We start from the raw sequence: 14,802 nt of genomic DNA, 5'->3' as shown, positions 1-14,802 counted from the left end.
GTCAGCAGTGTTCATTCCGGGAGTGGACAACTGGGAAGCAGACTTCCTCAGCAGGCACGACCTCCACCCGGGAGAGTGGGGACTTCATCCAGAAGTCTTTCCAACTGATTGTAAACCGTTGGGAAAAGCCACAGGTGGACATGATGGCATCCCGCTTAAACAAAAAGCTAGAAAAATATTGCGCCAGGTCAAGAGACCCTCAGGCGATAGCTGTGGACGCTCTAGTGACACCGTGGGTGTACCGGTCGGTTTATGTGTTCCCTCCTCTTCCTCTCATACCCAAGGTACTGAGGATAATAAAGAAAAGAGGAGTAAGAACTATTCTCATTGTTCCAGATTGGCCAAGAAGGTCTTGGTACCCGGAACTTCAAGAATTAATCTCAGAGGACCCAAGGCCTCTGCCGCTCAGACAGGACCTGCTGCTGCAGGGGCCCTGTCTGTTCCAAGACTTACCGCGGCTGCGTTTAACGGCATGGCGGTTGAACACCGGATCCTAAAAGAAAAGGGTATTCCGGAGGAAGTCATTCCTACGCTTATTAAAGCTAGAAAAGATGTAACCGTACAACATTATCACCGCATATGGCGAAAATATGTTGCGTGGTGTGAGGCCAGGAAGGCCCCAACGGAGGAATTCCAGCTAGGTCGATTTCTGCACTTCCTACAGTCAGGGGTGACTATGGGCCTAAAACTGGGTTCCATTAAGGTCCAGATTTCGGCTCTGTCGATTTTCTTCCAAAAAGAACTGGCTTCACTGCCTGAAGTTCAGACATTTGTCAAGGGAGTGCTGCATATTCAGCCTCCTTTTGTGCCTCCAGTGGCACCGTAGGACCTCAACGTGGTGTTGGGTTTCCTAAAGTCACATTGGTTTGAGCCACTCAAAACCGTGGATTTAAAATATCTCACGTGGAAAGTGGTCATGCTTTTGGCCTTGGCTTCGGCAAGGCGTGTGTCAGAATTGGCGGCTTTGTCATGTAAAAGCCCCTATTTGATTTTCCATATGGATAGGGCAGAATTGAGGACTCGTCCCCAGTTTCTTCCTAAGGTGGTATCAGCTTTTCACTTGAACCAACCTATCGTGGTGCCTGCGGCTACTAGGGACTTGGAGGACTCCAAGTTACTGGACGTAGTCAGGGCCTTGAAAATTTATGTTTCCAGGACGACTGGAGTCAGGAAGACTGACTCGCTATTTATCCTGTGTGCACCAAACAAGATGGGTGCTCCTGCTTCAAAGCAGACTATTGCTCGCTGGATTTGTAGCACAATTCAGCTTGCGCATTCGGTGGCTGGCCTGCCGCAGCCTAAATCTGTAAAAGCCCATTCCACGAGGAAAGTGGGCTCTTCTTGGGCGGCTGCCCGAGGGGTCTTGGCTTTACAACTTTGCCGAGCTGCTACTTGGTCAGGGGCAAACACGTTTGCAAAATTCTACAAATTTGATACCCTGGCTGAGGAGGACCTTGAGTTCTCTCATTCGGTGCTGCAGAGTCATCCGCACTCTCCCGCCCGTTTGGGAGCTTTGGTATAATCCCCATGGTCCTTACGGAGTCCCCAGCATCCACTAGGACGTCAGAGAAAATAAGATTTTACTCACCGGTAAATCTATTTCTCGTAGTCCGTAGTGGATGCTGGGCGCCCATCCCAAGTGCGGATTGTCTGCAATACTTGTATATAGTTATTGTTAACTACAAGGGTTATTGTTGAGCCATCCTTTGAGAGGCTCTGTTGTGTTCATACTGTTAACTGGGTATATTATCACGAGTTATACGGTGTGATTGGTGTGGCTGGTATGAGTCTTACCCGGGATTCAAAATCCTTCCTTATTGTGTCAGCTCTTCCGGGAACAGTATCCTTACTGAAGTCTGGAGGAGGGTCATAGTGGGAGGAGCCAGTGCACACCAGGTAGTCCTAAATCTTTCTTAGCTGTGCCCAGTCTCCTGCTGAGCCGCTATTCCCCATGGTCCTTACGGAGTCCCCAGCATCCACTACGGACTACGAGAAATAGATTTACCGGTGAGTAAAATCTTATTTTTTTGCAGAAGAACTACAAGTCCCAGCAAGCCTCCCCTGCAAGCCGGTACTTGAAGAACCACAAGTACCAGCATGCGGGGGGGAAACGGGCCCGCTGGTACCTGTAGTTCTACTGCTAAAAAAATACCCAAATAAAAACAGGACACAGACACCATGAAAGTATAACTTTATTACATACATGCCGACACACATACTTACCTATGTTGACACGCCGACTCTGGCCACGTCTCCAATGTCGACGTCCGGGGTACCTGAAAATAAAATTATACTCACCTGATCCAGTGTCCGGTTCTTTTATTGTAATCCACGTACTTGGCAATACAAAAAAACGCATTTACCCGAACCAGACGGACTGAAAGGGGTCCCATGTTTACACATGGGACCTCTTTCCCCGAATGCAGAGACCCCCCGTGACTCCTGTCACAGAAGGTCCCTTCAGCCAATCAGGAAGCGCCACTTCGTGGCACTCTCCTGATTGGCTTTACGCTTCTGAGCTGGCAGATAGCGCATCGCACAGCTCCCTCCATTAGTTTCAATGGTGGGAACTTTGCGGTCAGCGGGGGGGTTACCCGCTGTCAGCCGCTGTCCGCGGGTAACCCCACCACTAACCGCAAAGTTCCCACCATTGAAGATAATGAAGGGGGCTGTGCGATGCGCGTCTGACAGCTCCGACGCGCATACAGCCAATCAAGAGAGTGCCCGACGTGGCGCTTCCTGATTGACTGAAGGGACCTTCTGTGACAGGAGTTCGACCGCAATTGCATATACCCCGGAGACTTTACGTTCCATCATTTTGGCCATGGAGCCAGGAGATTATATGCTATCCCTGGATATACAGGATGCTTACCTACATGTTCCTATAGCACTGTCCCATCAGTGCTATCTCAGGTTCGCTGTCCTCCAACAGCATTTTCAATTCCAGGCCCTACCTTTTGGGTTAGCCACAGCCCCCAGAGTATTTACCAAGATTATGGTGGTAATGGCAGATTATCTCCGCCAGCAGGGAAGAAGAATTTCTCTATCGTCCTAGTGGATGTAAAGTCGCAGTAATTGCTCCTATGTCATCTGCAACATTCAGATCCGAAATTCAGTCAAGGATTCAAGAGCTGCTACACCGTCAAAGGGTATCTATTCACGCTGCAATGCATGTGGTGGGGTTGATGGTGTTGACATTCGACATGGTGGAGTATACTCCGTTCCATTCGAAGCCTCTACAACATCTGATCCTTCCCAAATGGAATGGTTTTCAATACTTCCTTTGATGGCACCAAATCCTTCGGTTTTCTGCCACCTTGATCCTTATTTCAGTGCTGTTTACTGACACAGCTATGTTTATATACCCTGTACTTGTCCTATATTGTATTGAACTGTAAGTCACCGTCTTCACGTTTTGCTTATTTGTTTGCTCTATAATTGGGTGCTGCGGATCCCATGTGGCGCCCTGTAACTAAATGATAATAATAATGGTTTCATTTAGATCTGATCGCTGGGCAGCGTTTTTTTGCTGGTCTGCATTCAGATAGTCGCCACCTACAGGGGGAGTGTATTTTCGATGTGCAAGTGTGCATTCCTGTGTGTTACCAGAGCTGCAAAATATCAGTTTGTGCATTCTCTGCGTAGCCCAGGACTTACTCCTCCAGTGATATTGAACCCTGCTGATCGGGGCCAGACCTGACATCAGACACCCTCCCTGAAAATGCTTGGACACTCCTGCGTTTTTCCGGACACTCCCTGTAAACGGTCAGTTGCCACCCACAAACGGCCTCTTCCTGTCAATCGCCTTGTATACGCCCGCGTGAATGGATCCTTCGCACCACCCCATCGCTGACCGGCGATGCCAGTTGTAGCTGTCTGACGCGTGTGCGCATTGCGGCTCAGACGTGTGCGCTGTTGGAACCTGATCGCCCGCAGTTCGAAAACGCACAGCAGCGTGGTGCACTTGAGATCATGATGCCCGTGTAATTCTTTCAGATGGAATTTAACAGTTTGGTATTTGGAAAATATTTTGTATCTGTACTATTGAATATTAACTATAGCCCTGCTGAATAGGAGTGTAACTAAATTTGTTGATTTGGCAATAACTTTAATGTGTAAACCCTGCTATGAGTAGAAACCACCATGTATTCAGCAAATCACTCAGAGGGAGATTACTCAATTAGTCAATTGTCCGTTGGTTAGTATACTCTCCTTGCTGATCTGTGCCAGCCGAGGTGCAGCCTGCCAAGGTAAGCAGTTTTTTACAGTAACCGTTAAAAGGTTCATAGTTAGTAAATAGTGAACTATAGCCCTTAATCTGCATATGAGCTTAGTGTTTGCTTTTTCTGACTATAGGACTTTTGGTTTTATGTATTGCTTTATCAGTCCCCAAAACTGCTCTCTCCGAGCACATTTCTTGAACATAAAGGGATTCCTTACAAAACCTGTTGTGGAGTACAATTTTTGGAGTCTATATTTTTCTAATTATAACTACTATTTGTGACCAGATACTGTGACTCACGGAACTGTTCTTCTTTAAGCAGAGACTTGTACCTGTCTGTGCTCGGTGACAGTCAATACATCACTCCATTTAAAGGGAGTACCTCAGCTTTCCTAGTGGTTCTGAGGCTCCTCCTTGTTACACTCACCTGCTTGTGCTGCACTGCTTCCACCCTATGAGCCATTCCAAATGAGGGTGTCTTTTTCTATGGCTATGCTGTCATTGCCTGACCATATTGTTTTTGGGTTCAACACACAAGAAATAGGAGAATAAAGCATAAAGGTTTCTATTCAGGGATCAATAGCTGAAGGCATAAAATGAAGATATAGTAAGGCCCTCAGGAATCTGCTTATGCTTAGTTGTGTAAAGGTTTGCACCTTTTTGGAGAGGGATTTTTACAAACCCCTCCCCTTCCCTCAGTGTTAGAATTTTGTAGAGCAAAGGAATCTGACCCACAAATGAATGTGACAGCTGAGCAAATTATTGTTTTCTGCGGGCATCCAATCATAAGCTTAGTCATTTTTCCCAGTAAAGTGGACTTTGTGGCCTCCAGGCAACGCTTATGTAGTTCTTTAGGAAAAGTGCATTGTACAAACAAGTATGTGGGTCACCAGACAGCTGCTTTGTGCTAGAGGGATCCTTACTGATGTAAGAACGGGAGGCATTTGATATGCTGGCTGTCGGGATCCCGGTGCTCACCATACCAACGGCGGAATCCCGACAGCCATCATACTGACAACTATTCTCCCCCTTGGTGTGTACATGACACCCCGGGAGGGAGAATAAATAGCGCGGCACGCCATGCCACAGAGTCCGGAAGGGGCTCTTATGCACTCACCCCGCTGCCTGCATGCCGGCGCCGGCATAACATACTACACTCTGTAACAACATGGCTACACACGTAAGATTTTTTAGAAATGGTATGTTTCTAAAAATATTTTATAATATAAGGTACAACTTCTGCCAATTATGTACAATATAAGGTACAGCTTCTTGACAATTGAAAGCATCAAATGAAACAAAACCTTTTTCTTCCCCCCCCCCCCCCCCCCTCTAACACTTTGTTTATTTCACACATTGTATGAGAGTTTGTGCCTGTTGTATTACTGTAGTCAACAAGTGCATGGTGCACCTGTATTTTGTTTCCTCTCCTCAGGAAAGCAATGTTTTCTGGTCCTACGTCAGCAGCAGTTCAACGTCCAGGCTCTGGTGGCTGTGGGAGACTGGGCGAGCAAGCAGATGGTTAAGTTCTCTGCCAAGTAAGTAAGCAATTATATCCTGTTGTCACAGTAAACAATGGTGGGAACCCAGACTGTGAGGGTAGGGACCCTTTTCACACATTCTCCTCAATGCTCCATTTGTTTAAGAAGGATAAGAAAGGGAAGGGGGGGCTGCACTTGTTTAAAATCGTCACTTCACTATTGCGCTGAATGAATTACGCTCACAATGGATTCCAGACCTGAAATCCATTGGAACCCAATGAAGCGGCAGTCAATCCAGTAACTGGCCACATTACTTTAAGGCCCAGTAACAAAAGCCCTGACTGTCTGTTCAAGGCTGGGGGGCCGCAGGGTTTTGTGCATATGTAGATTTGCAGAGTTTTTGTAACTTCCCTGTAACTTGCTAGACGCTCACTGCACAGAGTTCAAGCTGGACAGGAAAGGGGTTCTAGATAATTGGGACTGTCCGTATAAGCAGCAAGGCATTTTCATTAGCCTCTTTCTGTGTTGGGGACAGAGATTTATTTGTATATAAATATATATTATATTGTACACTGCTCACATACTGCCGAGCGACAGTGGAGGAAATCACGCTCTCAAGCAGACTTCCTCCATTTCAAATTCATGCTCTCATCCTTCAGTGCTGCCCTTTCCCTCGCTAAACAATCATACTTCAAAATCCTCATCTCTACCCACTCTTCCAACCCCCGGCGCCTCTTTGCCACTGTTAACTCCCTCCTCTGCCCACCACCACCTCCTCTCCCTTCCTCATTGTCTGCTCTTGACTTTGCCACTTATTTCACATCCAAGATTGACTTCATACGTCAGGACATCACATCCCACCAGCCCAGCAACCAGCCACAACCCATCCTTTGCCACCCCTCCCCTACCCTCTTACCAACTCTGACATCTTTCTCCCATGTATCTGGCGAGGAAGTCATGGCCCTCATACACTCCCCCCCCCCCCCCCCCCCCCCCCCCCCACAACCTCCCCACTCGACCCTATCCCCTCCCACCTCCTCCGCTACCTCTCTCCTTCTGCTTGTTTCCATCTTGCCCCCCCTCCCCCCGCCACCCTACTTCTCAATCTCTCCCTCTCATCAGGCACTGTCCCCTCTGCCTTCAAGCATGCTCTTGTCTCCCCTATTCTAAAAAAAACCTACCCTTGATCCTAACACTCTCTCCAACTATCGACCCATCTCTCTCCTCCCCTTTGCCTTCAAACTTCTTGAGCGTATTGTCTATAATCGCCTCACTGCCTTTCTTTCTTCTCACTCAATGCTTGACCCATTCCAGTCTGGTTTCCGCTCTCTCCACTCCACTGAAACTGCCCTCACAAAAGTCTGCAATGACCTCCATGCCGCCAAATCTAAGGGCCACTACTCTCTGCTTATTCTTCTTGACCTCTCTGCTGCTTTTGACACTGTGGACCACCCTCTCCTTCTGCAAATCCTTCACTCTCTTGGTCTGTGTGATACTGCTCTCTCCTGGCTGTCCTCCTACCTCTCTGATCGTTCCTTCTTTGTCTCCTCTCATGATGCTACCTCGCCCCACTTCCACTAACTGTTGGTGTCCCCCAAGGTTCTGTTCTTGGTCCTCTCCTTTTCTCTCTCTATACGTCCTCTTTAGGTGAACTCATTAGTTCTTTTAACTTCCAATATCACCTCTATGCTGATGACACTCAAATCTACCTTTCCTCCTCTGATCTCTCCTCACTCGTACCTCCATTTCTCTCTGCTATCTCTTCCTGTATATCCCAGCGCTTTCTTAAACTCAACCTGTCTAAGACCGAGCTGATCATCTTCCCACCCTCCCGCACAACCTCACCTCCCACAATTATATTATCCATTGATGGCACGACTATCTCCTCTAGCCCCCAAGTACGCTGTCTTGGTGTAATCCTTGACTCCTCCCTCTCCTTCAAACCACACATTCAGCACCTCTCACAAACCTGTCATTTTCATCTCAAAAACATTTCCAGGATCAGACCTTTTCTCACCCAGGATGCCACTAAGATCATTATTCACTCACTGATTATTTCCAGACTGGATTACTGTAATCTCCTCCTAACTGGCCTTCCTGACAATTACCTCTCTCCACTCCAATCTATCCTCAATGCTGCTGCCCGGCTTATCTTTCTCACCAAACGCACTACGTCCACCTCCCCTCTCCTACAAGCCCTTCACTGGCTTCCCTTCCCTTTCAGAATCCAATTCAAACTTCTCACTCTCACTTACAAAGCACTCACCCACTCCTCTCCCATTTACATCTCTGACCTTATCTCCCTTTACTCTCCCACCCGTCCTCTTCGCTCTGCTAATGCACGCCGACTCTCCTGTCTTCTGATTACTTCCTCCCACTCCTATCTCCAGGATTTTTCACGTGCTGCTCCCTTCCTCTGGAATTCTATACCTCTCCCCCTCAGACTCTCCACCTCTCTACAAAACTTCAAACGGGCTCTTAAGACCCATTTCTTTACCAAACCCAGCCAAATCTCATCCTAACCCTCTGTTCCACGCTCTCTATGTACCCCATCTGTGTCACCCCTGTCTGTCTACCCCTCCCCTTAGAATGTAAGCTCTCACGAGTGGGGCCCTCTTCCCTCATGTGCTTATCCTTTTCTTACTTTAATAATCCTCAACTGCCCAAATCTCGCAGTTTTTTGGCCACCTGGAACTTCTCTGTCATTTACTGGTGTAGTTATGCTTAGTTACCCTGTACTTGTCCTAAATTGTCTTCAACTGTAAGTCACTGTTTTCCTGTTTTGATTATGTGCATATGTACTCTGTAATTGGGCGCTGCGGAACCCTTGTGGCGCCATATAAATAAAGGATAATAATAATAAAAATACACCTTGTGTTTTTGACGTGTAATTCACAAGCAACATATAGATTCCACAGTTGGACTGAGATGCTTTATGACAAATTACCACATTCTGGTTGACTGTGTTTCTTAATGTTTGCATTTGACCCTGACAAAAAGATCAAGGGTATTATGTACGGTAAGGAGGAAATACTGTGTATGGGCCTGATTGTGAAATACACGCAGACGTGGCGGCGTTTTGTCCAATTTTTGCCTCCTTATGCTAATGCTGTGAGACAGCAACTTGCAGCTTACTGCAGCTGTGCAAATCCGCCTCTGTGCGTCTTGAGACACATCACTGATGCGACTTGCCCCAGCCTGTGTCAGCGCCAGTTTCGCTGTGTGAGTATGACACCGTGTGGGCCTGATTCTGATGTGGCCGCTTTTTTGATATTTACACAGTTTAGCGATTATTTGTTGATTGCACATGCGTCTTAGCTGTAATTAGCCCGCGCCGCGATGGCATTGTAAATGACGGGTACTACACTTGCAGTGAACATTTATTAGCAAGTAAATGACCGACTTAGGCTGTATTGTCGCATGTACCAGGGAGTGCCGTCAAATATATGTGCGAGACCATATGCAGAAAACATGTCAGCATGGCGGCTCCCGCACCATAGGTAGTCGATCACTAAAGGATTAGCATATTTTCGCTCAGTAGCTGCATAAAAGATCACAGCTGCGATTCCATTAGCTACAGCATCGGAATTGGGCCATATGTCCAGCGATTGTGCGTCTTTAGACACAGCTGCTGTTAGCCACACACCTGCATTAGCCTAGTCACCCTCCGTTACCTCGCAGTAATGCCGACTAAGTTCCACACTCCCTGCATCCAAATTTGTTCTGCGTTTCTGTGCGGAACAATCAGGACTCGCAGTGAGACTCGGATGCATGCGTCGTTGGGTCGACACACAGGTAGACATGCATTGGGTCGACCACTAAGGGTCAACATGCACTAGGTCGACAGGGTCGTTAGGTTGACATGTGCAAGGTCGACAGGTCAAAAGGCCGACATGGGTTTTTTGACACTTTTTGGTGTCGTTTGCTTCGTACAGTGATGGGGAACTCCAGTTAATGCACCACGTTCGCTCGCCATGCTTTGGGCAAGGTGACTCGCTGCGCTCGGCACAGATTATCGTTCCCATTAGTAGCCCACGTGGATCGTAAAGTATGAAAAAGGTAAAAAAATAAAAAAAATACTGAAAAACTCATGTCGACCTGTCTACCTTGCACATGTAGACCTAATGAACCTGTCGACCTAGACACCCTGACGACCTAGTGCATGTCGACCTTTAGTGGTCGACCCAATGCATGTCGACCCCACAGTACTTAAAACACCAGCCAGCTGTGCTCCTATCAGCATAGCATGCAACACTGAATCAGCCATTAGGGTGCACTTTTACAGTTGGCCAAGCCCTGTAAAGTGTAAATGTTACTGCATTTAGCATGCTGGGATAATACTGCGTACAAATACTGGACCGCTTTATTTTAACACTGCTGTATGGTTTACAGTTGAACTAGCATCTTCCCAACTCTAAATCTGAAATTTGTTCCAACACCTGCAACACAATAAGGTTTTGACAAAGTGCTAAATTGCCTCTTCTAGCTGGATTACTCCTATCACTAATGAGCCATAATGAATCCATTTGCTATGCAAGTAGAGGGGACACGCCACTCATATGGGGGGGGGGGAGAAAGATACCAGTAATTTAGATGTGGTTTGTGGACAAGCCATTTGTACTGGAAATTCCCTTTTAATAACCTTTTAGTGTTTACTCAGTGTCTTGAACAAGTAATCATTATTGTTTACAGCTAATCTGCAATGAGAGTTGTATATGTATTTTCACTTCTGTCATTAGATCACTAAGGTGGTTGATTACTGTATGTATTCATTGAATGTAGACTGAGAAAATGTACTTTTTAAAACCATTTAAATGCATTCTCTTTAATACTTTGGGACGGTTGCAAAATAGATTGTACTGTATGTCCAATTGTGGAGTGTAGTTTTAATTTATTTATATTTAGACACTGACACAATGTTTGTCATTTTAACAGTTTATCAAAACATATTCAAGTTATAAGGTGGGTACACACTAGGCCAGTGATGGCTAACCTTGACACTACAGCTGTTGTTGAACTACACATCCCAGCATGCCCTGCATCAGTTTTAGCATGGTCAAATAACAAAACTGTAGCAGGGCATGCTGGGATATGTAGTTCAACAACAGCTGGAGTGTCAAGGTTAGCCATCACTGCACTAGGCGATGTGCTCTATTAGCGATGTCACCTAGTGTTTCCTCCTCCCGCGCTGGGGTGTCGGCAGCTGGCATACACACTGAGCGATATGACATTCATATCGCTCAGTGACATTACGCTGCGGCCGGGCCATGCAGGCAGCTCTTGGACGACAGCCCAGATCGAGCTGCCTGCACGGCCGACAGCGAGGGTCGTTAACGACCCGCGGGGCCGCACATCGCTGGTTGGCGGCGGCATACACACTTGCCAAGAGAATGAGCCAAGTCGCTCAGGAAAGGTGAAAATGAGAAACTTCACTAATTTTCTCGGCAAGTGTGTGCGCACAAAGGACGTGCGGTGAGATAAATGGCTCTGAAGGCACTGGCCAGAGCCAGATTTGCATATATGAGCCAAAGGGCACATGTGGGCACTATATACAAGTGCAGCAGTATAAACTGGAAATTTCTCCGACAGGGTCCACAGATTATCCACAGGATAACATTGAGGTAGCGACAGCAGATTGGCACCAAACGATCAAAGCTTTCGGCCTTCCAACATGCAACATCCATATATCCCCGCCTCCTGGCTCATGCAAATAATTTTTTTGTTTGGTGCGGCAGGAGCCAAACCATGGTCAATGGGCTGCTGGTTTTTATCAGCCATAAGCTTTTTTTATTTTATTTTTATAGTCTTACTATGTTTTTTGAGCGATCTTTTTAAAAAGCGTCTAATACGTACCTTGGAAAGTGTCGCTCCAACAACTCCCCGCTGGGTCGCGACAACGCTTACCCATGTGTACAGTGCTGTTTCGGCGGGTGTCTGTGTAGGATGTACTAGCAAGTCCAGCAGACGTTACCAGGCTGTGGCCAGAGCACGAGGAGAAGGTAAGGCATCGGTTCCACTTACAAGGGGAATACGGACACAGCCGCACTGTTTTGGGAGGAGACTACCAAACAGTAGCTGACGCGGTTGCCACCTCGGGTGCACCAGCGCTAGGCCTCAGGGATCATAGGCTCCAGGATTAGTATGAGGCCGCGATTCCTAGGGTGTATGTCAGCAGTGGGGAGTAAGACGTTCCCTTGGTCGCCCCTTTCCCCGGTTCATGACCAGTTTCCTCCAAGTTTAACGTCATGAACGGAGATCCCGCTTCTGTCTGAGACACTGTGTATCTAAAAGGACCCAGTCGCAGCTGTATGACTGGTGCATCGGTGTTCACTTGGGCGTCTGTGTACACTGTAGGTTCACGGGGCGATTGTGTACACTAATAGTGTCTGGATCCACTCAGCATTCACTAATGTATTAATCGATCCTGGAAGCGGGGTGAAGTCTCCCTGTATCCCACTCTCTTGAGCCGGGTGATACAGCACTAAGTTTCTGGCTACCTTTGAGTATGAATAGTTGGATAAGTGCCTGATGCATGTGAGTTTTAAACTATTACTGCTGTTTCTTTCGCTGTGAGACTGAATACGTTTAAACTCCTATATAAGATAATGCAGTAATATGTTTCTCCTACATACTTGAAATGTATCTGTAGTTGATTATGTGCTCATATTGCTTATTTATACTAATAACCTGTGACTGATTGCTAGTGTGATTGCTGACTTTACTAATAATTTTGTCAGTCTTTTGTGTATTCCGATCCTCAATGCTTGTACAAAGCAGGGAGGGATTGGATTGTATGTCACTTTAACAAATTTTAGTGATTGCAGTCACAAATTGTGTAGTAACACTGTACAGGTTTGTTATTTTTCTATCATGTCTAAGAGAGGCAAGGGTGAGGAGGATACACTCTCCACAGCAGCACCAACACTCATTTCATGTTTTTCTTTTGCAAAGCTGGGTTAACCTCTCAGGATCTGGTTCAAAATGGATTATGTGCAAACTGTTTTAGCTTTCACCAAAGCCTCCTGAATAATCCGAGGCAGGCACAGGTTCAAGTTGAAGCTCCATGTGCTACGTTTGCACAGTATAGCAGAGCGGATAATGCCAGCTGCTATACCAGTGATAGGTTACCCTATTAACACTTACATGCAACATTCCACCTGGGGTTTATCACATCCAGCACAGGAATTGCCAGCCTCTCAGCAAAAGCAGGCTGAAAGGCCGGTTGTAAGTAAATCACATAGACATGAAACAACATCTTCACAGTCTACACATGTTTCAGATGATGACTCGTCGGAGGATGAGGACTCCGGGTCTGCATACAGAGACGACAAGGAAGGCCTCAGCTCAGTGGACATACCTGAGCTAATTAGTGCTATGAAAGCCATTCTATCCATAGAGGAGGCAGCAGAGTCTTTGTTAAAATCTATGGCACCTGTGTTTAAACGTCCCAAAACAGTTAGGACTGAGTTTCCTGGGTCAGAACAGCTGACGGAAATTATGCAAGGGGCCTGGGTTACGCTCAGTAGGAAGTGTAGAATCGCAAAGAAAATAAGAATTTACTTACCGATAATTCTATTTCTCGGAGTCCGTAGTGGATGCTGGGGTTCCTGAAAGGACCATGGGGAATAGCGGCTCCGCAGGAGACAGGGCACAAAAGTAAAGCTTTCCGATCAGGTGGTGTGCACTGGCTCCTCCCCCTATGACCCTCCTCCAAGCCAGTTAGGTACTGTGCCCGGACGAGCGTACACAATAAGGGAGGAATTTTGAATCCCGGGTAAGACTCATACCAGCCACACCAATCACACCGTACAACTTGTGATCAAACCCAGTTAACAGTATGATAACAGAGGAGCCTCTGAAAGATGGCTTCCTAAACAATAACCTGAATTAGTTAACAATAACTATGTACAATTATTGCAGATAATCCGCACTTGGGATGGGCGCCCAGCATCCACTACGGACTCCGAGAAATAGAATTATCGGTAAGTAAATTCTTATTTTCTCTATCGTCCTAGTGGATGCTGGGGTTCCTGAAAGGACCATGGGGATTATACCAAAGCTCCCAAACGGGCGGGAGAGTGCGGATGACTCTGCAGCACCGAATGAGAGAACTCCAGGTCCTCCTTAGCCAGAGTATCAAATTTGTAAAATTTTACAAACGTGTTCTCCCCTGACCACGTAGCTGCTCGGCAAAGTTGTAATGCCGAGACCCCTCGGGCAGCCGCCCAAGATGAGCCCACCTTCCTTGTGGAGTGGGCCTTTACAGATTTAGGCTGTGGCAGGCCTGCCACAGAATGTGCAAGTTGGATTGTGCTACAGATCCAACGAGCAATCGTCTGCTTAGACGCAGGAGCACCCATCTTGTTGGGTGCATACAATATAAACAACGAGTCAGATTTTCTGACTCCAGCTGTCCTTGCAATATATATTTTTAATGCTCTGACAACGTCCAGTAACTTGGAGTCCTCCAAGTCACTTGTAGCCGCAGGCACTACAATAGGCTGGTTCAGATGAAATGCTGACACCACCTTAGGGAGAAAATGCGGACGAGTCCGCAGTTCTGCCCTGTCCGAATGGAAAATCAGATATGGGCTTTTGTAAGATAAAGCTGCCAGTTCTGACACTCTCCTGGCCGAAGCCAGGGCTAGTAACATGGTCACTTTCCATGTGAGATATTTTAAATCCACCTTTTTTAGTGGTTCAAACCAATGAGATTTTAGAAATTCCAAAACCACATTGAGATCCCACGGTGCCACTGGAGGCACCACAGGAGGCTGTATATGCAGCACTCCCTTAACAAAAGTCTGGACTTCAGGAACTGAAGCCAATTCTTTTTGAAAGAAAATCGACAGGGCCGAAATTTGAACCTTAATAGATCCCAATTTGAGACCCATAGACAATACTGATTGCAGGAAATGTAGGAATCGACCCAGTTGAAATTCCTCCGTCGGAGCACTCCGATCCTCGCACCACGCAACATATCTTCGCCAAATGCGGTGATAGTGTTGCACGGTTACTTCCTTCCTTGCTTTAATCAAAGTAGGAATGACTTCTTCCGGCATGCCTTTTTCCTTTAGGATCCGGCGTTCAACCGCCATG

At 46.8% G+C, this 14,802-nt stretch overlaps 1 protein-coding gene across 1 annotated transcript in view; it reads left to right on the top strand.

Moving 5' to 3' along the window:
• DARS1 (aspartyl-tRNA synthetase 1) overlaps nucleotides 1–14,802 on the top strand; it is a 311,292-nt gene that overhangs the window by 145,535 nt on the left and 150,955 nt on the right. Inside the window, exon 6 of the mRNA XM_063933716.1 lies at nucleotides 5,658–5,760. Within this exon, the coding sequence (XP_063789786.1) occupies nucleotides 5,658–5,760 (103 nt within the window). The remainder of the gene's footprint in view (nucleotides 1–5,657; nucleotides 5,761–14,802) is intronic.

Source organism: Pseudophryne corroboree, chromosome 7, assembly GCF_028390025.1.
Source record: "Pseudophryne corroboree isolate aPseCor3 chromosome 7, aPseCor3.hap2, whole genome shotgun sequence".
NCBI classification, from domain to species: Eukaryota; Metazoa; Chordata; class Amphibia; order Anura; family Myobatrachidae; genus Pseudophryne; species Pseudophryne corroboree.
The sequence above is the reverse complement of the archived record's forward strand: the minus strand, read 5'-3'. Positions and strand labels throughout refer to the sequence as shown.